We start from the raw sequence: 22,415 nt of genomic DNA on the forward strand, positions 1-22,415 counted from the left end.
CATCACCATTATCGTTACCGTAATCACCCGTTATCATCACCATTACCGTTACCGTGACCATCCCTGTTATCGTTACCATCACCATTACCGTTACCATTACCGTCACCTTTATCGTTACCGTCACTGTTACCATCACTACCTCAGTCACCTTCATAGTCACCATTACTGTTACCGTCACCGTTACCGTTACCGTTACTATCACCGATACCGTCACTATTACTATCAACGTCACAGTTACCGTTACCGTCACCCGTTATCATTACCCACATTGTTATCGTTATCGTTATCGTTACCATTACCATTACTATTACTGTCTTCGATACTGTTATCATCACCGTTATCGTGACAGTTACTGTCACCATCACCGTAATTGTTACCATAACCATTACTGTCACCATCACCGTTACCATTACCATCACCGTTATTGTCATCGTTACCATTACTCTCATCATTACTATGACTGTTACCGATACAGTGACTGTTACAATCACCATTATCGTGACTGTGACCGTTACTGTCATAGTCACCTTTTCCGTTACAGTCACCGTCACCGTTACTGTTATTGTTTTTGTTATTGTTATCGTCACCGTTACCATTACTCTAATCATTACCGTTATTATGATCGTTATCGTAACTGTTGCCATCACTGTTACCGTCATCGTTACCTTGACCGTGACTGTGACAGTTACCGTCACTATTACTATTACCATTACTGTTACCGTCACTGTAACTGTCACCATCACCGTTACCATTACCGTTATCATGACCGTAATCTTTACTATAATCGTTACCATAACCGTTACTGTAACCGTTATCGTCACCATCACTCTTACCGTCACTGTTACCGTTACCATCTCCGTTTCCATCACCTTTACTGTCTTTGTTACTATCACTGTAACAATTACCATTACCGTTACAGTGACCGTCACCATTACCACTACCGTTACTGCTTCTACCACCATCACCATAGTCGTTACTGTCACTATTACCATCACTGCTACAGTCACCATCACCGTCATCGTTACCGTTACTGTCACCGTAACCGTCACCTTTAGAATTACCATTACTCTCACCGTCATTATTACCATTGCAGTTACCATCACCATAATAGTTAACGTCACTCTTACTGTCACGATTACCATTATTGTCATCGGCACCATCACCGTTACTATTATCGTTACGATAATCGTCACCATTATTGTTACCGTCACTGTCACCGCTACCGTTACCGTTATCATTTCCGTCACCATAACAGTTACTATGACCATTAACGAGATAGTTACCATTACCGTCACTATAAACGTTATTGTTACCGTTACTATCACCGTTACCATTATCGTTACCGTCACTATTCCTATTACCATCATCGTGACCATCATCATGACCGTCACTGTTATCATCACCGTTACCATCATTGTCACTGTCACCGTCACCATTACCGTTACTATCACTATCAACGTCATCGTTACCGTTACCGTCACCATTATTATTACCCACACAGTTATCGTTATCGTTACCATTACCATTACTATTATCATCACCGTTATTATGATCATTAAAGTCACCATCACCGTAATTGTTACCATAACTGTTACTGTCACTGTTACCATTACCGTCACTGTTACCGTTACTCTCATCATTACTATGACTGTTACTGATACAGTGATCGTTACCGTCACCATTACCATGACTGTCACCGTTACAGTCACCGTCAGTGTTACCGTTATTGTTTCTGTTATTGTTACCGTCACCGTTACCATTACTAAAACCACTACCGTTATCATTATCGTTACCGTAACTGTTCCTATCACTGTTACCGTTACCATCACTGTTACCGTCATTGTTACTGTTACCATTACTGTTATCGTCAGTGTAACTATCACCATAACCATTACCATTATCGTTATCGTGACCGTAACCTTTATTGTAATCGTTACTATAACCATTATCGTCACCATCACTCTTATCGTCATTGTTACCCTTACCATCTCCGTTTCCATCACCTTTACCGTCTCTGTTACTGTCATCGTAACAATTACCATTACTGTTACTGTTACCGTGACCATCACCGTAACCGTTACTATCATTGTTACTGTCATCATTAGCATCACAATTACCATCACCGTCACCGTCACTGTTACCGTGACCGTTAGTATCATTATTACTGTCATCGTTACCATAACCATTACCATTACCTTTACCGTTACTGTCACAATTACTGACACCGTTATAGTCATCGATACTGTTACCATCAACGTCACTGTTACCATGACTATCACCGTAATCATCACCGTTACCATCACCGTCACCATTATCGTCACCAATATCGTCACCAGTACCGTTTTCGCTAGTGTTACCATCATCGTTACCGTTACCTTGACCATGACTGATGCAAACCTCAATCGACACGCTTTGAGACCTAACAAACAGTATTGGAATAATTGCCTAAGAAAGCTAAAATACAAATTTTTAATAGAACCCAAACCCAATGTTTATAAGTGAAATGCGAACTAAAAGTATAAGTAACAGACCTTGACCTAATGATTACAATGGAATCACGAACTGAAGGTATAAAGTTTGAACGCCACAAGGAAGAATCCCTGATAAGTTCACAGTTCTTGAAGAACCAAAAGAAGAGCAAAGCCTCATATTTTCTTATTTTTTATTCAATCAAAATTATTCCCTATTACAATGAGTGCATGCTATTTATATGTCACGAAAAAAACTTAATATTAAAACCCTAAATAAAAGTTGATTTGGTCTGAAATTAGCAGATCCAAAATAGAAAAATAGCTAAAAAACCTACTAAATATTAAAACCCTAAATAAAGGTTGATTTGGTTTGAAATTAGCAGATCCAAAATAGGAAAATAGCTAAAAAAAGTCCTAAATAATAAAAGCCTAAAATTAAGGTAGAAATAACTTATATGAAGCTGAAAAGTCAACCAGTCATTAATCCATGCCATAAATCACTTTCATCTTCCTTTGGGCCAAGCTTGGAATGTCCTGCGTTAGAATTAGCCCAAATCTCTTGAATTAGCCCATTATGTGCTTCTTTGATCTTCTTGAATCTTGCTTTAGTAATAGGCCCAACTGGAATATTGATTCGTGCCCAGTTGGGTATTTTAATAAAAAATATTTATAAATCCTATGACCTCATACTAGCGTAGCAAAGCTACTATAGTATAGCAGCTCTAGGGTCGAACTCTGGGATGGGTTTTCACTCTACCAGTGATAGACTCAAGATTTGAAAGTGAATCTGATGATTTCCTTTGTCAAAAACTTAAAGTTTAAAAGAAAATAAAATTTGTTTTGAAAGTGGTGTTTGAAACTAAACTAATATAGAACTAGGTAAAAATGGAAGAAAGAAAGTCTCCCGGGCTAAAGGTTGCTAGGATCAAGTTCAGAATGCAAAGTGGGAAATTCTGGATTTTTCTCCTCGTATTGGAGACAACAACATAAAGGATGGTTGTTTCCCGAACCGGTATAGGTTTAACAATGAAGATTTAATCCATAAAAAGTCAATAGAAATGGTAGTCAAGTTCCATTAATGGCTTTAGACACTATGAGTCTTCACCTTGAGCCACTTTCCAATGGCTCGTACATGATAACTAATGGTCTTATGTGGATCTAGCAATAAGTATCCACAGAGACCTAAAAGCTTATCATGTATTGGCCATTCAAAGTGATTCTAAGGGATTTAAAGCAAAACTTTAGATTTAAAAGCCATTTATGAACTCCAACTACCTGTATTTAATGCACGAGAGTTTTCCATTTTTGCATCTGGACTTTTCACCTAGCTTCCTTCACTCCAAGAAACCAAAGGTTTAGCCTCTCATCCTCTGGGAAAACATCCTCAGAGGTTGTTTGGCTTCCAAGAAAAAGAAAATAGAAGAGAGAAAAGGAAAGCAAAGAGAACTCTGTATTTCTTCCCGAGCGGAAAATTTCACTAAGTGTAAAAAATACAATATTTCTTTCGAGAGATGATTTCCACCCCTCTTATAGTCTTTACAAAGCAAAGCCTGTGATTGGCTAAATACAAGGATAAGAAAGGAATTTACATCAAAAAATACAAAAGAAAAGATCTCATGTGGAGTCGGCAGAACAGAGGAGATTTTGCACCAAAGTTGCATGAACAATACATGGTGCGAAATTCGCACTTGCATGGGCTGGTGCGAAATTCGCACTTGCATGAACAGTATAAAGTGCGAAATTTGCCATTTTGAGCTCCTTATACGAATGGCAATATACCACTATAGGTACTTGATTTGTCAGCAATTCTGAGCCGGTTCCGAATATGGGATTCTTGAAAGGTGATTTTGCACGATGAAAAAAATAGAGCCTCCCAAAGTGATAGTGCACGGCTACAAAAACTACTTCTTTCCTCTGTTTTTCCTCTTTGCTTCTCTCCTTTACTTGGCTTGTCTTAATGATCCAAAAAGCTGTCAAAACACTAAAACTAGCCACAAATATGATTAGAAGTCATTGCTAGGTCCTTAACATGCCAATTGGAATAAAAATGGAGAACTACTACACAAAAGTGTTTAAAACATAATGAATTAAAGGCACAAAATAACACTTTTTGGGTAGTAATCAATGCCTTCTCTTTAAGAATTGTGATTAGACAAGTTATTTGATAACTCTTGTTGAAGTTTGAGTTTTCTTTAATGTTCCATGTGAGAGTTAGATCATCATGCCACTTGAAAATTGTTTTTTGATCAGCATGATGTTGTAAATTATAATAATGTTTATTTTTATTTTTCTTTCCTTCATTGCTAAGGGACTAGCAATATGTCGGTTCGGGGGAGTGATTACTACTCAAAAAGTGCTATTTCATAGCAGTAATAAACTCTTTTAAACACTTTTGAGTAGTAGTTATCACCTTTTAACCCAATTAAGATATTAAGGACCCTTGCAATCAATTCTAATCAAATTGTGTTAAGTTTTGGTGTTTTGATAGCTTTTTGATCACCAAAGCAATCCGTGATTGAGGAGAGTTCTTTGGAATCCTTAGTAAAGCAATGGAAAGCTCAAAAACATGAAGAACCAAAGCTTTGAAGTCCTTTGCCATAAGCAAATCCGGAATGCAAGGAGCAAAAGATGTCCGGACAGGGCGTCCGGACACACCATCGGATGGCGGCCGAAGTCAATGATCCGGACAACATATCCGGATAGGATATCCTATCGTCCGAGTGTGATGTTCATGAGTGTCATGTGCTTCTCCCTGAGGGAGTCTGGATAGGAGAGCGCGCCACATGTCCTCTTGGGGAATCCGGATGGAGTTGATCTGGATAGCCTTGTGCACTTCGTGTCATCAGGGGGAGGGGTCCCTACACCTTGCACACGCAGACGGTCCCCCTTGCCACATAGCTCATTCCACCCGGGGAGGAATTCTGTCCGGCTGACATTCCACCTTCTCCGGATATCTCACATCCGGCGCCTGACGCTGGATGGGAGAGGATGACGTTTCAACTTCCCCGGTCAGACATGTCCGGATCTTCTTATAGCGCTTACCCGGAGAGCATTCGCAGCTGACAATTTAGATTCCCCAGACAGCTTGGCTCGTCAGACACTCGCGATTCATCGGATCCATTTCCGTCCACAATCAAAAAGCAAACTCTGATAATACTGACGACCAAGTCTCCATTTTTGCACAGTGCAACGGAATTTCTCCTGAAGCTTCCTGATATTTCCGACTGACTTTTTGAGATATTTTGCTTTAGATATTTGATGTCTAAATCCCCAAACTCTCCTTGTAACCCACCTATCATAGGATTCCTTAGTCTTTAAGTAAAAACAAAGAGTGAATAACCTCATATATATAGTTTGTAATTTTCTTTACAAAAAGATTATTATGTAAAAAGCGAAAAAAAATAAATATATTTTATAGAGCACTTGCTCTATTTTTCCTTCATATTTTTGTTTTCTCGTTAGTTCTTTCTAGCCAAACAAGCTCTGAGGAAGTTTCCTCAGAGAATGAGTGGCTAGACTTTTAGTTCCTTGGAGCTAAGGTTGCCGGGAAAGGTTCCAAGTGCAAGAATTTATAGCTTTGTGGTTTCAACCATTAAAGAAGAGAAAGTGTGATCCTTTAATGATTTCTATGTTTTTAGTTAACTTAAAACACCTTCAATTCACTTGAGCCAACACGTGGTAAGGCAAGTGATCTCCGTCCATGGAGATGCACTAGTTTACCTCTTGCGAGCTTTTGGGAAGTGATTTGAAGGTAGGATTTTCTAGAATTGCCAACACTTGGTAAGCTTTTGGACTCCAAGGAGACATCCATTAGTTATCTCTTGCGAGCTTAAGAAGGGAAGTCCAAAGTTAAAGATCACCTTGAATGGCAAATGCTAGGTGAGAGGCACGAACCATTGCAAGTTGCATCAGTGAGAGGGAATTAGAGCAGAAATCCATTTAAAGGATACATCTGTACAACACCGGTTAGAGAATTGACTATATGTTAATTCTATAATGCGAGGAAATGAACCAAATGACCGAAGCTCTGTTTTTGCATAAGGAACCTCCCCTGTGAACCCAAACCTCCAAGGAATGTTTTTCTTCATAAGTAATTTCCATTACTTTCTTTTTAGTTAGCTTGAAACAAAAACTTCGTTTAACCAAAGTTTGTGTTTTATTTCTTAAGCTAACCTTGAAATGAAAAAGCACCAATTTAACTTTGAATTGGTATCAGTTGTGAGTTGAAAACCCTTCCCAGAGAACGATCCTAGAGTCACTTGCTATATTAGCTAAAGCTATCCAATGTATGGTGATATAGGTTATAAATTTTGTTGATTACTCCCTCAATCAAAGAGCACCAGTTGGACATGAATCAGCTGACACACCAATTGGGAACGAATCAGTCACCATCTTTGTTACCGTTATCGTTATCATAATCGTTACTGTAACCATTACCGTAATCATTACTGTAACCGTTACTGTAATCGTTACCTTAACTGTTACCGTAATTGTTACCATACCTTTTACCATCACTATTACCCTCACCGTCCCCATTGTCGTCACCATTTCTATCACTATTATCGTCATCATTACCGTGATCGTTATGTTATCGTTACCACTATTGTTACCATCACCGTTAGTGTTATTGTTACCTTTACCATCACTATAACCATTACCGTCATTGTTATCGTTACCGTAACCATTACCATCACTGTTATCATCACCGTTACCGTTACCGTCACCATCACCGTCACTATCACTATCACCATTACCATTACTGTCACCATCACAGTCACCGTTACCATTATGGTTACGGTCACCGTCACCGTTATCATTATTGTTACCATTACCGTCACCCTAACCATTATCGTGACCGTTACCAAGATTGTAACCTTTACTGTCACTATAACCGTCACCGTCACCGTTATCGTCACCATTACCATTATTGTGACCATTACATTCATCGTGATCGTCACTGTTTTTCATCACAGTTACCATCATCATTACCATTATTGTGACCGTCACCTTCATGGTTAGCATCACTGTTATCATCACCGTCATCGTCACCATCACTGTTATCGTCACCATTACCATAATCGTGATTCGTGACTGTTACCATTACCGTCAATGTTACCATTACCATTACCGTAACTATTACCATTGTCATAACCATTACTATCACCTTTACTGTCACCGTTGACATCACTGTTACCGTTATTGTCACCGAGACTGTGACCTTTACTATCACCATTACCATCATTGTGACCGTCACCATCATCATTAGCATCACCGTTACCGTCACCGCCACCGTTACCATCATCGTTACCGTACTCGCTACTGTTACCGTCACCGTAACCAATACCATCGTTGTTACTGTTACCATTACCGTCACCGTTACCATTACCATTATAGTCATTGTTACCGTTACAATTACTTTTATCGTCACCATTACCGTGACTGTTACTGCTACTATTACAGTCACCATTACTGTTATCGTCACCTTTACTATCACCATCACCGTCATCATTACCGTCACCGTTATAGTTTTCGCTACCGTTACTGTCACCCTAATCATTACCTTGACCGTTAGCAAGATAGTTACCTTTACCATCATTATAACCATTACCGTCACCGTTCCCGTTATCGTCACTGTTATTGTCCCTATGATTGTGACCGTTACCATCACCGTTAGCATCACCGTCACCATGACCGTCATCATCACCATCACCGTCACCGTTACCGTGACTGTTACCATTATTGTTACCGTCACCGTAACCATTACCGTCAGATTTACCATCACCGTTACAATCACCATTACTGTGGTCATTACCATGATTGTGACCTTTAGCGTCACCATTACCATAATCGTCATTGTTACCGTCACCGTTACCATCATAGTCACTGTTACCGTTACCATTACCATCATCGTCACCGTTACCATTACCATTATGGTTACTGTTACTGTTACCATAACCGTTACGGTTACCTTCACCGTTACTATTACCATAACCTTTATCCTTAGTGTTACCGTTACCGTCTCCGTCACCTTTACCATTACCATTATGTCCGCGATACCATTACTACGACCGTTATCGTTATCGTTACTGTCACCGTCACCGTCACCCTTGCCCTTTTTGTTACGGTCACTGTCACCATTACCATTACTGTCACGGTAACCATTATCGTAACCGTTACTGTCACCGTTACCATCACTGTCACCGTCACCATCACCGTTACTGTCATCGCTACCATAACCATTATCGTTATCGTTACCATTATTGTTTCTATTATTGTTATCGTCACAATTACTTCTACCGTTACCGTTACCGTTACATTCATAGTAACCATTACCGTTACATTTATAGTAACCGTAACTATCACCGTTACCGTCAACGTTATCGTCACCGTTACCATTAACATTATTGTCACCGTTACCGTCATCGTTACCATCATCTTGACCATGAATGATCCCACCACTGTCACCGTCACTATTACCGTTACACTTATTGTCACTGTCACCGTCACTATTACCATCATCTTGACTATGAATGATACCGTCACTGTCACTGTCACCGTCACCGTTACCATTGCCATCACTATAACTGTTACTATAACACCCCAAAATTTAATCTAGGGGCAAAATGGTAATTTATAAAGTAATTAAGTAATTAATTAAATTCATTAAGGGTGAAAAAGAGTCCTTTTACAATTAAAAATCTTAGGTATAAATTAGATTTTCCTTTTGTCTTCTTCATTCAGGAAACCCTATTAACTAGAATTAGAGAATTGGAGATCGTAGGACTCAAGGGTTAGAGGTTCAAAGTTTGAAGTTCAGATTTTTTTCAGGCAAGATTCTAACCCTAAATTAATATATTATATTGGTTAATTAGTTTTGAACACGCTAGTTATTGTTTGAAAAAAAAATTATTTAGATTAGGGTTTTTTTTTAATTCGTGTTAATATCAAAATATTGAAAGTTTAAGATTTTGATTTATTGTTGAAAATTGAGAAATCTTAAGTTTTTAGATGAAAAAAATAAATTCTTTGGAAGATTTCGATTTAGGCTAAGGTTAATTTATTTTAACAATTTTAGGTCAAAATATTGAAATTAGGAATATAGGTTGTTCTATTGATGAAAATAGGGAAATTCAAAATTTCTTAGATGAATAGATCTAAACAATGAAATTTCAAAAATTAAATGAGTAAATAAATATATGATTATATGTGGCTTAAGGGATTGAAAAATATTAGGAAGAAAAAATTATAAGATTTCAATGTATTGAGTGATTTCTAGAAGTGTATAATAATAATAAATAGGTTTTTAGACAATGTGCACAGTGGCAAAAAAAGAAAAAAAAAAAAAGAATGCGTGCGTGTGGAAAAATGAAGGTTGATGAAGATAATAATGTTCATATTAATAAAGAGGCATCACATGGAGTGTGTGAGTGGGTGGATGTTTTATTTATTTAAATATATTATATTGGTAGTTGTGTGAGGGTTGTTATGGTAGTTGTGTTTAGAAAAAAAATACATATATATGAAAATGATAGAATAAATTAAGTATATATAAAAAAAAGAGGTGAAGTACAAATTAGTTAAATTTCAAGTATTATAATTAGATTAATGATAAATATTAAGTTAATAAGTAACATAAAATTTAATTAGTAGAATAAATTGTAGTTTAATTAAATTATGTTGTGTCCTAAGAAATAAATTGAAAATAAAATTTAAGTTTTATATGAATTAGAAATTTATTATTTTTTCTAAAATAGGAATAGATTAAATTATTTTTCATAATTAAAAACATTAATTTGAATACCTAAAATTTTAGGATTGTCAAATCTATAATTTTAGATAAATAGTGGTTATTTCTGTTATACTTTGTTAGGTGAAGAGTAGATTTTCCAGGATTATTTTTCTCCAAAGTTTTTTAGGACTTCTTTTGAGGTAAGGGAAATTAATGTAGTTTTTTATTTTTTTAGAAACAATATTTTTATATACATCATTTGGAAATCTTTTGAGTTATTATTTGTTTTATGCATGGATCAAATATGTTTTGCATGAAAAGTATGTTAGAACCTTATATTTTGTTTACAATAGAGAAATGTGGAGATATTATGTTTTGCAAATTTGAATAATTGAAATAAGTGTTTGACTTTGGTTTGTTTGGCCCTTATCAACGAGATATAATAGTTGACCTTTACATTTCTTGGTGGGGAATGTAATTGATTTGGACCCTAGCCTCTAAGGGTTTGGTTAGAGGTTACTAGTACTAGTAGTGTTTGGTTCCGTCCACCTTAAAAGGAACATTTGAGGCTAGCCACCTATTTGTAAAGTCCCACTTAATTGGGCACTATTTGTTAATGGATAACCAGAATGAAAACAATTGAAATGAATTTGATTTGAAATGGATATGAAATGATTTTGATATATAGGAAAATGTTTGGTTAAACACCTTAAAATGTATTCGCATATTTGTACTCAAACGTTCTTATGAAAATGATTTTACACTAAATCTCCTATTTGTAAGCATGATTGAAACCATTTGATCCATGAAACTATATTAATATTCTTTATTGGGCTTTGAGCTCATTCCCCTTTGTTGATAATTTTCAGGTATCCTTAGTTCGGGTGAGGAGTGACGGTTAGGAGGGGAATTTGGCTTGTTAGGACTTTTTTCAAAACTCTCTTTATTTTGAGCATATTTAGATGTTAAAATTTGTTTTCCATTAGTATTATTCGAGTTTGGAGTTATTTGGAGAATAACACTTTGTTTGATGTGTTAGTTTCAAAAACAAAATTATTATTTGAAGATTTTAGAATCTTTGTTCTACTACTCTGAACAGGAATTTGGTAATTGGTAAATTTTGAGTTACACTATGAATGTTTGTGTTGTTTCCACTTTGAGCTTTTGGGCTTTAAGTGTGAAATGACCGTCATGCCCTTGGAGCAGGTTTTGGGACGTGACAGTTATCGTCACCATTACCATCACCATCACCGTAATCATCATCGTTACTTTCAATGTTTCCATCACCGTTATAGTCACCGTTACGGTTACCATTACCGTTACTGTTACCATCATAGTTACCTTGACCGTCACAGTTACCTTTACCGTTACCATTACCCTAATTGTTACCATTACCATTACTGTTATTATCACCATTACCTTTACCATTACTGTTAGCGTCATCATTTTCGTTATCGTTACCGTTACCATCATCATTATCGTTACCGTTACCGTTACCGTCACAATCACCAATACCGTCACCGTTACCATTACCATCATCGTCAACGTTACAATCACTGTTATGGTTACAGATACGGTAATTGTTACCATCACTATTTTCGTTACTGTTATCGACACTATCACCGTTACCATTACCATTATCGTTAGCGATACCGTTACCGCCACCGTTACCCTTTCTATTACCATTACAGTCATCATCACCATTACCATTACAGTCACCGTAACTGTTATCATCACCATTACTTTCACTGTTATCGTCACCGTTACCATCACTATTATCGCCATCGTTACCGTTACCATTATTGTTACCATCAACGTTACCGTTATCGTTACTTTTTTCGTTATTGTCACCGTCATCGTTACTGTTATTGTTACCATTATCGTTACAGTCACCGTTATCGTCACCATTGCCGTCATCGTTACCATCACCATTACCATGACCGTCACCATAATCATCACCATTATTGTCACCGTCACCATTACCATAACCATCACCGTTATAGTCACCGTCATCGTCACCGTTATCGTTACCATTACCGTTACTGTTACTGTTACTGTTACCATTATTACTGTTACAGTTATTGTTACCGCCACCATTGTTGTGATTGTTACCATTACCGTGACGATTACTGTGACAGTGACCGTTACCATTATCGTTACTGTCACAGTCGCTGTTACCGTTACTCTCACCTTCACCGTTATCGTTACCATCACCGTAACTGTTACCGTCACTATCATCGTTATTGTTGTTGTAACCGTTAACATCATCGTTACCGTCATATTTAACTGTTACCATTACCATCACCGTTACCGTCACCATTGTCGTCACCGTTATCGTTACTGTTACCGTGACCAATATCTTTACCATCACCGTCATCATGACCGTTATTGTCACCATTACTGTTACTGTTACCCTCATCGTTACAGTTATTGTTACCGTCACAATTACCATCACTGTTATTGTTAGCGACACTATTACCGCTACTGTCACCATAACCGTCACTATTACCTTCAACATCACCGTCACCGTCACCGTTACAATCACCGTCACCGTTACAATCACTGTCACCATTACGGTTACTATTATCGTCACCGTTACGTTTACTGTTACCATCACCATTATCGTTATCATTACCATCACCATAACCATTATCATCACTATTACCATCACCTATACCATCACTTTTACCGTCACCATTATTGTTACCATCACTGTTATCGTTAACGTCATCGTTATGGTCATATTTAACTGTTATCGTTACCATCACTGTTACCATTTTCGTTACCGTCACCATTGTCGTAATCGATACTGTCACTGTTACCGTTACCATCACCGTCATCATGACCGTTATTGTCACAATTACCGTTACTGTTACCCTCATCATTACAGTTACCATCACAGTTACCTTTAGCGACATTATTATCGCTACTGTCACCGTAATCGTCACTGTTACCGTCAACGTCACCGTTACCATCACTGTTACAATTACCCTCACTATTATTGTCACTGTTACCGTTACCATTATGGTTATCATCATCATTATTGTTACCTTTACCATAACTATTTGCATTATCGTTACCATCACCGTAATCGTCACCCTTATCGTTATGTTATAATCATCGTTACCATTTCTATCATCGTTACCATTACTGTTACCGTCACTGTCACCGTTACCGTTATTGTTTTCGTTATCATCACCGTCACCGTCATTGTTACCGATACTGTTAATGTCACCGTTACCGTTATCGTAATTGATAGTATCACCGTTACCATCACTGTCACTGTTATCGAAACTGTTACTATCACCATTATAGACACTAATACCATCACCGTGACTGTTATCAGTACCGTTACTATTACCGTTATCCTCACCATCACTGTCACCTTTATCGTTACCATCACCGTTACCATTACCGTAACCGTCACCATAATAATCACCATTACCGTCATCGTTACAATTATCGCTACCGTCACCGTTACCCTTACTGTTACCATCACTGTTACCGTTATCGGTACCTTTACTGTAACCGTTACCCTTACCTTTACCGTCACTATTACCATCACCATTACTTTCACTGTTATCGTCACCGTTACCTTCACCGTTACAGTCACCGTTATCGTTACTGTTATCGTCACCGACAACGTTATCACCACCGTTACCGTTACCATTACCTTCACCGTTATAATCAACAACAACGTTATCATCGCTGTTACCATTATTGTTAATGTCACTGTCATCATTACTATAATCGTGGTTGTTATCGTTACCATTACTGTCACCGTTACTGTTACCGTCACCATTACCATTAGCATGACTATCACCATTACCGTGACCGTCTCTATTATCATCACCGTTATCATCACTATTACCATTACCGTTACCGTCACCGTTACTGTTACTCTTATCGTTACTGTTACCGTTACTATTATCGCTACTGTTATCATCTGTGATACCATTATTGTCACCGTTATCGTTATCGTCACCGTCACCCTTAATTTTACTATTACAGAGCACTGTCACCATTACCATCACCGTCACAATTATCGTCACCCTTACTGTTACTGTTACCGATATCGTTACCAGCACTGTTATCATCACCATTACCATCACCATTACTGTCATCGTTACCAATAATGTTACCGTTACCATTACCGTCACCGATATTGTTACCGTCACTGTCACTGTTATCGTTATCGTCTCCGTTACCATCACCGTTATGGATACTGTTACCATCAGAGTTACCGTCACCATCACCGATACTAGTACCATCACCGTTATCGATACAGTTACCATCACTGTCACCGTTACCATCACTGTCACCATTACCATCACTGTTACCGTGATCGTCATCGTAATCATCACCATTACCGTCATCGTCACCATCACCGTTATCGTTACCATCACTGTTACCATCATCGTTACTGTCATCGTTACCGTTACCGGTACCTTTACCATCACCGTTACCCTCACCTTTACAGTCACCATTACCTTCACCATTTTCATCACTATTGTTGTCACTGTTACTTTCATTGTTACCGTCACCGTTATCTTTACCGTTACCATCACCGACAGCGTTATCATCAACTTTACCGTTACCGTCAGCAATAGCGTTATTGTCACCGTTATTGTTACCGTTACCATTACCATTACCATTACTGTCACCGTCATTGTCACCGTTACTATAACCGTAGCCGTTATCATTACCATTATCGTTATTTTTGCCGTCACCGTTACTATTTCTGTCACTATCACCATTGCTGTTGACATTATCGTCACTCTTACCGTCAACGGCACTGTTACTGTCACAGTCACTATTACTGCCACCATTACCGTTAGCGTGATTGTCACCATTACCATCACCATTACTGTGACCGTCTCCATTATCGTCACCGTTATCGTCATTGTTACTGTTACCATTACCGTCACCATTACTATTACTATTACCATTACCGTCAGTGTTACTATTATTGCTATCGTTAACATTATCGTTATCGTCTGCGATATCGTTATTGTCACCATTATCGTTACCATCACCGTCACCCTTAATTTTATTATTACGATCACCGTCACCGTCACCCTTACCGTTACTGTTATCGATATCGTTACCATCACGGTTACTGTCACCATTTTCATTATCATTACCGTCACTGTTATCGATAATGTTACTGTTATTGTTACCGTCAACGTTACCATCACCTTTACCATCACCATTACCGATACCGTTGCCATCACCATCATCTTATCGTTATCGTTATCGTCACCATTACCGATACTGTTACCATCATTGTTATCGTCACCGTTACCGATACTGGTACCATCATCGTTATTGATACTATTACCGTCACAGCCACCATTACTGATTACTACTCAAAAAGTGCTATTTTATAGCTTGTAATTAACTCTTTTAAATACTTTTGAGTAGTAGTTATTACCTTTTAACTCAATTGGCATGTTAGGGACCTTTGCAATCGTTTCTAATTAAATTGTGTTTAGTTTTGGTGTTTCTGATAGCTTTTTGATCACCAAAGCAATCTAAGATGAGGGAGAGTTTTATATAATCCATGGAGAAGCAAATGGAAGCTCATTTACATGAAGAATTCAAGCTTTGGAGTTTTTAGTCTTTTGTCAAAAGCAAATCAAGAATACAAGGAGGAAAAACAAAGAGAGGAATTTAACATGAAGAAATTCAAGAGGACAGAAACTATAGGACACATTTCAAGCACTTTCTGGAGTCTATTTTATTCATACTATATGTCGTTTCGAAGCTTGGGAAGTCAGGAGTCCAACGCTTCAAACAATGCATAAATCAGAGCTGAAATGAAGAATTTATGGCCATTGGAAGACAATCACACCAAACTAAAAGGCAATTTCGCAAGCTGCGAAATTACAAAGTGCTAGCTACGAAATCAGCCTTTTCTTGCGAAATTGGCACTTTCAGCTTGCGAAATTTTTGCAGCCCATGTTGCATGCTGCGAAATCCACCTGAGTGCTCCCAAATATTTGCTACCAACTCTTTTAGATTTTTTCTTCAGATATTTGTTGTTTAAATCCCCATTTTTTCCTTGTAATCCACCAATCATAGGAGTCCTTAGTTAGGAAGTAAGAACAAAGGGTGAATAACATCCTATATATCATTTGTAATTTTCTTTATAGAAGGATATCTCGGGGAGCTTGTTCTCAGAGACCAACTTTTTGTATAGTTTCGAAGAAAGTAATACACAGAGCTTTGCTCTGCCTTACCTACTCATTTTGATTGTATTTTTCTCACTAGCCAAACAAGCTCTAAGGATGTTTCCTGAGAGAATGAGTGGCTAGGATTTTTTGTCTCTTGGAGTTAAGGAAGCTGGGTAAGGTGCCGAATGCAAAAATTGGAAGTTTTGTTGTTTCAGCTTTTAATGAAGAGAAAGTGTGATCCGTTAATAGTTTCTATGTTTTTAGTTAACTTAAAACGCCTTTAAATCACCTGGGCCAACACTTGGTAAGGCAAGTGATCTCCGTCCAATGAGATATACTAGTTTATCTCTTGTGAGCCTTTGGGAGGTGGTTCAAAGGTAGGATTTTCTAGAATAGCCAACACTTGGTAAGCTTTTGGACTCTAAGGAGACATCCATTAGTTATCTATTGCGAGCTTTTGAAGGGAAATCCAAGGTTAAGGATCACCTTGAATGGCAAATGCTAGGTGAGAGGCACGAGCCATTGCAAGATGAATCAATGAGAGAGATTTAGTGTTTGATTCCATAAAAAGGGAAGCATCTATACCACACCGGTTCGAGAAATAACTATATGTTAATTCTCCAATGCGAGGAAAAGATTCAAGTGACCGGAACTCTATTTTTGTATTAGGAGCCTGACCCTAGTGATCCAAAAACTCCAAGAAACACTTTTCTTTATAAGTAATTTCAGTTACTATTTTTTGTAAGCTTAAAATCTATCCTTTTTAAATCAAAGTTTATGTTTTCTTTTAAAGCTAACCCTGAATTGAAAAAACACCAATTTAACTTTGAATTAATATCAGTTGTAATTTGAAAACCCTTCCCAATGAACGATCCTAGAGCCACTATGCTATGCTAGCTGAGGCTATCTTAGTACATGCTGAAATAGGTTATAAATTTTGTTGATTACTCCTGTCTGAGGATCGAAATCAAGGTACACCAGTTGATTGAGCACCAATCAATAGGACATACACCACTTGGGCAAGAAATCAAATGGTGCCGTTGCCGGGGAAGGTGCCAACTTTACAGTGATATTATTTTTTCAGAGTATTTGTGATCTTCATCACAAGTTTAGTGATTTTTCTTTCATTTCACTAACTCTTTTAATTGTTTCTTCTACTTGTTCATATTTTAGCATATCTTTTAATTTAGTTTTAGTTAATCTTAGTCTTTTTGTAGTTTTGTTTTCTTTTGTTTCTTTGTTTTTGTTACAGTTGATACTAGTTGTGTATGCCAAATTGGATATGAGACAATGGAGGAAGGCTTGTGAAACATGAAACACCTCACAAAACGGAGTTGGAATTGAGTTTGAACATCATGGAAGCTACACTTGAAGATCAGCATAGTCACCATGGTCACCAGGACAATCCCAATGCATTCAGATCAATGAGGGACCGCATGCATCCACCTCGTATGAGTGCACCATCATGTATAGTGCCCCCTACAAAGTAGCTAGTAATTAGACCGCATATTGTTCCGTTTCTACCTACTTTCCATGGGATGGAAAGTGAGAATCCCTATGCACATATCAAGGAATTTGAAGATGTTTGTAATACATTCCAAGAGGGAGGAGCTTCAATGGACTTGATGAGGCTAAAGCTATTTCCTTTTACTTTGAAGAATAAGGCCAAGATTTGGCTTAATTCTTTAAGGCCAAGGAGTATCCGAACTTGGACTAATTTGCAAGCTAAATTCCTCAAGAAAATTTTCCCTACTCATAGGACAAATGGCTTGAAAAGGCAAATTTCAAACTTCTCAGCTAAAGAGAATGAGAAATTCTATGAGTGTTGGGAGAGATACATGGAAGCCATCAATGCTTGTCTTCACCATGGTTTTGATACATTGGTATTGGTGAGTTATTTTTATGACGGAATGTCTTCCTCAATGAAGCAACTCCTCGAGACTATGTGTGGAGGAGATTTCATGAGTAAGAATCCGGAGGAATCCATGGATTTCTTGAGTTATGTGGCTGAAGTTTCAAGAGGATGGGATGAATCGAACAAAGGAGAGGTGGGGAAGACGAAGTCTCAACCGAATGCCTTTAATGCTATGGCTGGGATGTATACCTTGAATGAAGATATTGACATGAAAGAAAAAGTTGCAGCTATGACGAGAAGATTGGAGGAGCTAGTATTGAAAAAGATACATGAAGTGCAAGCTGTTGCTGAGACGCTAGTGCAAGTCAAGCCATGCCCTATTTGTCAATCGTATAAGCACTTGGTGGAAGAATGTCCTACAATTCTAGCTGCTAAGGAAATGTTTGGAGATCAAGCAAATGTCATTAGACAATTCAAGCCCAATAACAATGCTTCATATGATTAACCTACAACTCAAATTGGAGGAACCATCCAAATTTCTCCTGGAAGCCAAGAGCACCTCAGTATACACAACCAACTCAAGCATCTCAACAAGCTTCAAATCTTGAGCAAGCAATAGTGAATCTAAGCAAGGTCGTGGGAGATTTTGTTGGAGATCAGAAATCCATCAATGCTCAACTCAGTCAAAGAATTGACAGTGTAGAGAATACATTGAGTAAAAGGATGGATGGAATGCAAAATGACTTATCTTAGAAGATAGATAATCTCCAATACTCAATCTCAAGGCTCACTAACCTTAATATAGTGCAAGAGAAGGGGAGATTTTCTTCTTAACCTCACCAAAACCCCAAGGGTATCCATGAAGTGGAAACTCATGAAGGAGAGTCTTCATAAGTGAGAGATGTCAAAGCCTTGATCACTCTAAGGAGTGGTAAAAAGGTTGAGCTGCCAACACCCAAGCCACATGTTGAGAAAGAGGAAGAAGAAGAAGAGACAGAGAAGAGGGAGGAAATCAAAGGAAAGAAGAAAGATAGCAGTGAAGGGAAAGAGGACCATGATTCAACAGTGAATGCAACTCCGGAGAAAGTACTTATCAAGGGAGATGTGATGAAGAAAAACACACCTCCACCTTTTCCTCAAGCTTTGCATGGGAAAAAGGGAATAAAAAATCATCAAAAATTGTTGAAGTATTGAGACAAGTGAAGGTCAACATCCCATTGCTAGACATGATTAAACAAGTTCCAACTTATGCAAAATTCCTGAAGGACTTGTGTACTATCAAAAGAGGGTTGAATGTGAATAAGAAAGCCTTCTTGACTGAGCAAGTAAGTGCTATCATACAGTGCAAGTCTCCTTTGAAGTACAAAGATCTGGGTTGCCCTACCATTTCAGTCATGATTGGAGGAACTGTAGTGGAGAAAGCTTTGTTAGACTTGGGAGCAAGTGTGAATTTGCTAACATACTTTGTCTACAAGCAATTGGGACTTGGTGAATTGAAGCCAACATTAATCACTCTATCTCTAGTAGATAGACCAGTGAAAATTCCAAGGGGGATAATTGAAGATGTCTTTATTCAAGTTGATAATTTCTACTATCCAGTAGACTTTGTTGTTCTTGACACAGACCCAATTGTTAAGGAAACTAATTACCTATCATCCTTGGAAGGCCATTCCTAGCTACATCAAATGCAATCATAAATTGTAGGAATGGACTCATGCAACTCACGTTTGGCAACATGACATTGGAGCTTAATATCTTCTATATGTCCAAAAAGCCAATCACTCTGGAAGAATAAGAAGGTCCAGAAGAGGTGTGCATCATTGACACTCTAGTGGAGGAGCATTGTAATCAGAAAATGCAAGAGAAGTTAAATGAAAGTCTTGGGGATCTTGGAAAAGGGCTACTCTACAAGGTTGGAGGAGGAGAGAAGAAATTCTACCCTTGTTCAATAAAGAGGAGGCACAAGAAGCTGCTAAAGAGGAGACCCCAAAGCTCAATCTGAAGCCCCTACCTACGGAGTTGAAATATACATACCTAGAAGAGAATAAAAAGTGCCCTGTTGTTATATCTTCATCTTTTACTACTCCTCAGGAGGTGTGTCTACTTGAAGTTCTCAAGAGGTGTAAGAAAGCAATAGGATGGCAAATATCTGACTTGAAAGGCATCAGTCCTTTGGTCTATACACATCATATATACATGGAAGAAGAAGCTAAACCAATTCGTCAACCTCAAAGAAGATTGAATCCTCATATGCAAGAGGTAGTGCGAGCTGAGGTTCTGAAGCTACTTCAAGCAGGTATTATCTACCCCATATCAGATAGCCCATGGGTGAGTCCTACCCAAGTGGTACCAAAGAAGTCAGGGATCACAGTGGTGCAAAATGAAAAGGGAGAAGAAGTTGCTACACTCCTCACTTCAGGTTGGAGGGTGTGTATTGATTATAGAAAATTGAATGCTGTGACAAGGAAGGATCATTTTCCATTGCCATTTATTGATCAAGTGTTGGAGAGAGTCTTAGGTCATCCTTTCTATTGTTTCTTGGACGACTACTCTGGGTATTTTCAAATAGAAATCGATGTTGAAGATCAAGAGAAGGCAACTTTCACATGTCCATTTGGAACATATGCCTACATAATAATGCCTTTTGGTTTATGCAATGCACCGACAACATTCCAACGATGTATATTAAGTATCTTCAGTGATATGGTGGAGCGAATTATGGAGGTTTTCATAGATGACATCACCATATATGGAAGTACATTTGAAGAATGCTTAGTCAACTTGGAAGCGGTTCTGAACAGATGCATTGAAAAGGACTTGGTGCTCAATTGGGAGAAATGCCATTTTATGGTACAGTAAGGAATTGTCCTTGGCCACATCATCTCTGAGAAAGGCATTGAAGTTGATAAAGCAAAGGTAGAACTTATTGTCAAATTGCCATCCCCAACAACTGTAAAAGGAGTAAGGCAATTCCTTGGCCATGCAGCGTTCTATAGGAGGTTTATAAAAGATTTCTCTAAACTTTCAAAGCCTCTTTATGAACTATTGGCTAAGGATGCTAAGTTTATATGGGATGAGAGATGTTAAAGGAGTTTTGAGCAATTGAAGCAATTCTTGACAACCGCTCCAATAGTGAGGGCTCCTAACTGGCAATTACCATTTGAAGTGATGTGTGATGCCAGTGACTTTGCTATAGGAGTTGTTCTTGGCCAAAGAGAAGATGGAAAGCTTATGTGATCTACTATGCAAGCAAGACTTTGAATGAAGCGCAAAGGAACTACACAACCACAGAAAAAGAATTGTTAGTTGTAGTGTTTGCCTTAGACAAGTTTCGTGCTTATCTAGTAGGGTCTTTCATCATTGTTTTCACTGACCATTAAGCCTTGAAGTATTTATTGACAAAGCAAGATGCAAAAGCAAGGTTGATTACATGGATTCTCTTACTACAAGAGTTCAATCTCCAAATCAGAGATAAGAAAGGAGTGGAGAATGTGGTAGCTGACCACCTTTCAAGGTTGGCTATAGCTCATAACTCCCATGTTTTACCTATTAATGATGACTTTCCAGAGGAATCACTTATGTTGCTAGAAAATACTCCTTGGTATGCTCATATTGCTAACTATCTAGTTACTGGTGAAGTTCCAAGTGAGTGGAAAGCACAAGAAAGAAAGCACTTCTTTTGCAAAGATTCATGCCTATTATTAGGAAGAACCTTTTCTTTTCAAGTATTGTGCAGATCAAATAATAAGGAAGTGTGTCCCTGAAGAAGAGCAACAAGGAATCCTTAGTCATTGCCATGAGAGTGCATGTGGAGGCCACTTTGCCTCTCAGAAAACAACCATGAAGGTGTTGTAATCGGGTTTTAGTTGGATCACTCTTCAAAGATGCCCACACCATGTGTAGGAGCTGTGATAGATGCCAAAGGCTTGGGAAGCTAACATGAAGAAATCAAATGCCTATGAACCCCATTCTAATAATTGATCTCTTTGATGTTTGGGGCATTGACTTCATGGGACCTTTCCCAATGTCTTTTGGTAACTCTTACATGTTGGTGGGGGTAAACTATGTTTCTAAATGGGTTGAGGCAATCCCATGTAAACACAATGATCACAGGGTGGTTCTCAAGTTTCTTAAAGAGAACATCTTTTCAAGATTTGGGGTGCCCAAAGCCATAATCAGTGATG

At 38.1% G+C, this 22,415-nt stretch overlaps 2 protein-coding genes across 2 annotated transcripts; both read right to left on the reverse strand.

The window, feature by feature from the left end:
• Positions 1-140: 140 nt before the first annotated feature.
• LOC104878627 (cell wall protein IFF6-like) lies at positions 141-7,396 on the reverse strand. The gene is made up of 5 exons (XM_059734522.1): positions 7,106-7,396; positions 1,848-2,445; positions 1,498-1,732; positions 756-1,390; positions 141-556 (listed from the first exon to the last, which is right to left on the reverse strand). The coding sequence occupies exons 1-5, from the start codon at positions 7,394-7,396 to the stop codon at positions 141-143; spliced, it is 2,175 nt and encodes a 724-aa protein (XP_059590505.1).
• Positions 7,397-7,425: 29 nt separating this feature from the next.
• Positions 7,426-8,325, reverse strand: LOC132253128 (uncharacterized). Its single transcript, XM_059734523.1, has one exon. The coding sequence runs from the start codon at positions 8,323-8,325 to the stop codon at positions 7,426-7,428; it is 900 nt and encodes a 299-aa protein (XP_059590506.1).
• Between the last annotated feature and the right edge of the window lie 14,090 nt (positions 8,326-22,415).

This window comes from Vitis vinifera, chromosome 18 (assembly GCF_030704535.1).
Source record: "Vitis vinifera cultivar Pinot Noir 40024 chromosome 18, ASM3070453v1".
Classification (NCBI taxonomy): Eukaryota; Viridiplantae; Streptophyta; class Magnoliopsida; order Vitales; family Vitaceae; genus Vitis; species Vitis vinifera.

Excerpts from the sequence above, each read along its gene's own strand:
- LOC104878627 (XM_059734522.1), bottom strand. The coding sequence starts at position 7,396 with ATGGTAATGGTGACGATAACGGTGACGGTGACGGTTATAGTGACAGTA. Across the intron at positions 1,391-1,497 it reads GTAACGATAACGATAACTGT|TGACGGTCATGATGATGGTC; the intron begins GTGGGTAATAAT and ends TGATGATAACAG. Across the intron at positions 557-755 it reads AGATTACGGTCATGATAACG|TAACGGTGACGGTGACTGTA; the intron begins GTAATGGTAACG and ends AAACAATAACAG.
- LOC132253128 (XM_059734523.1), bottom strand. The coding sequence starts at position 8,325 with ATGACGATTATGGTAATGGTGACGCTAAAGGTCACAATCATGGTAATG.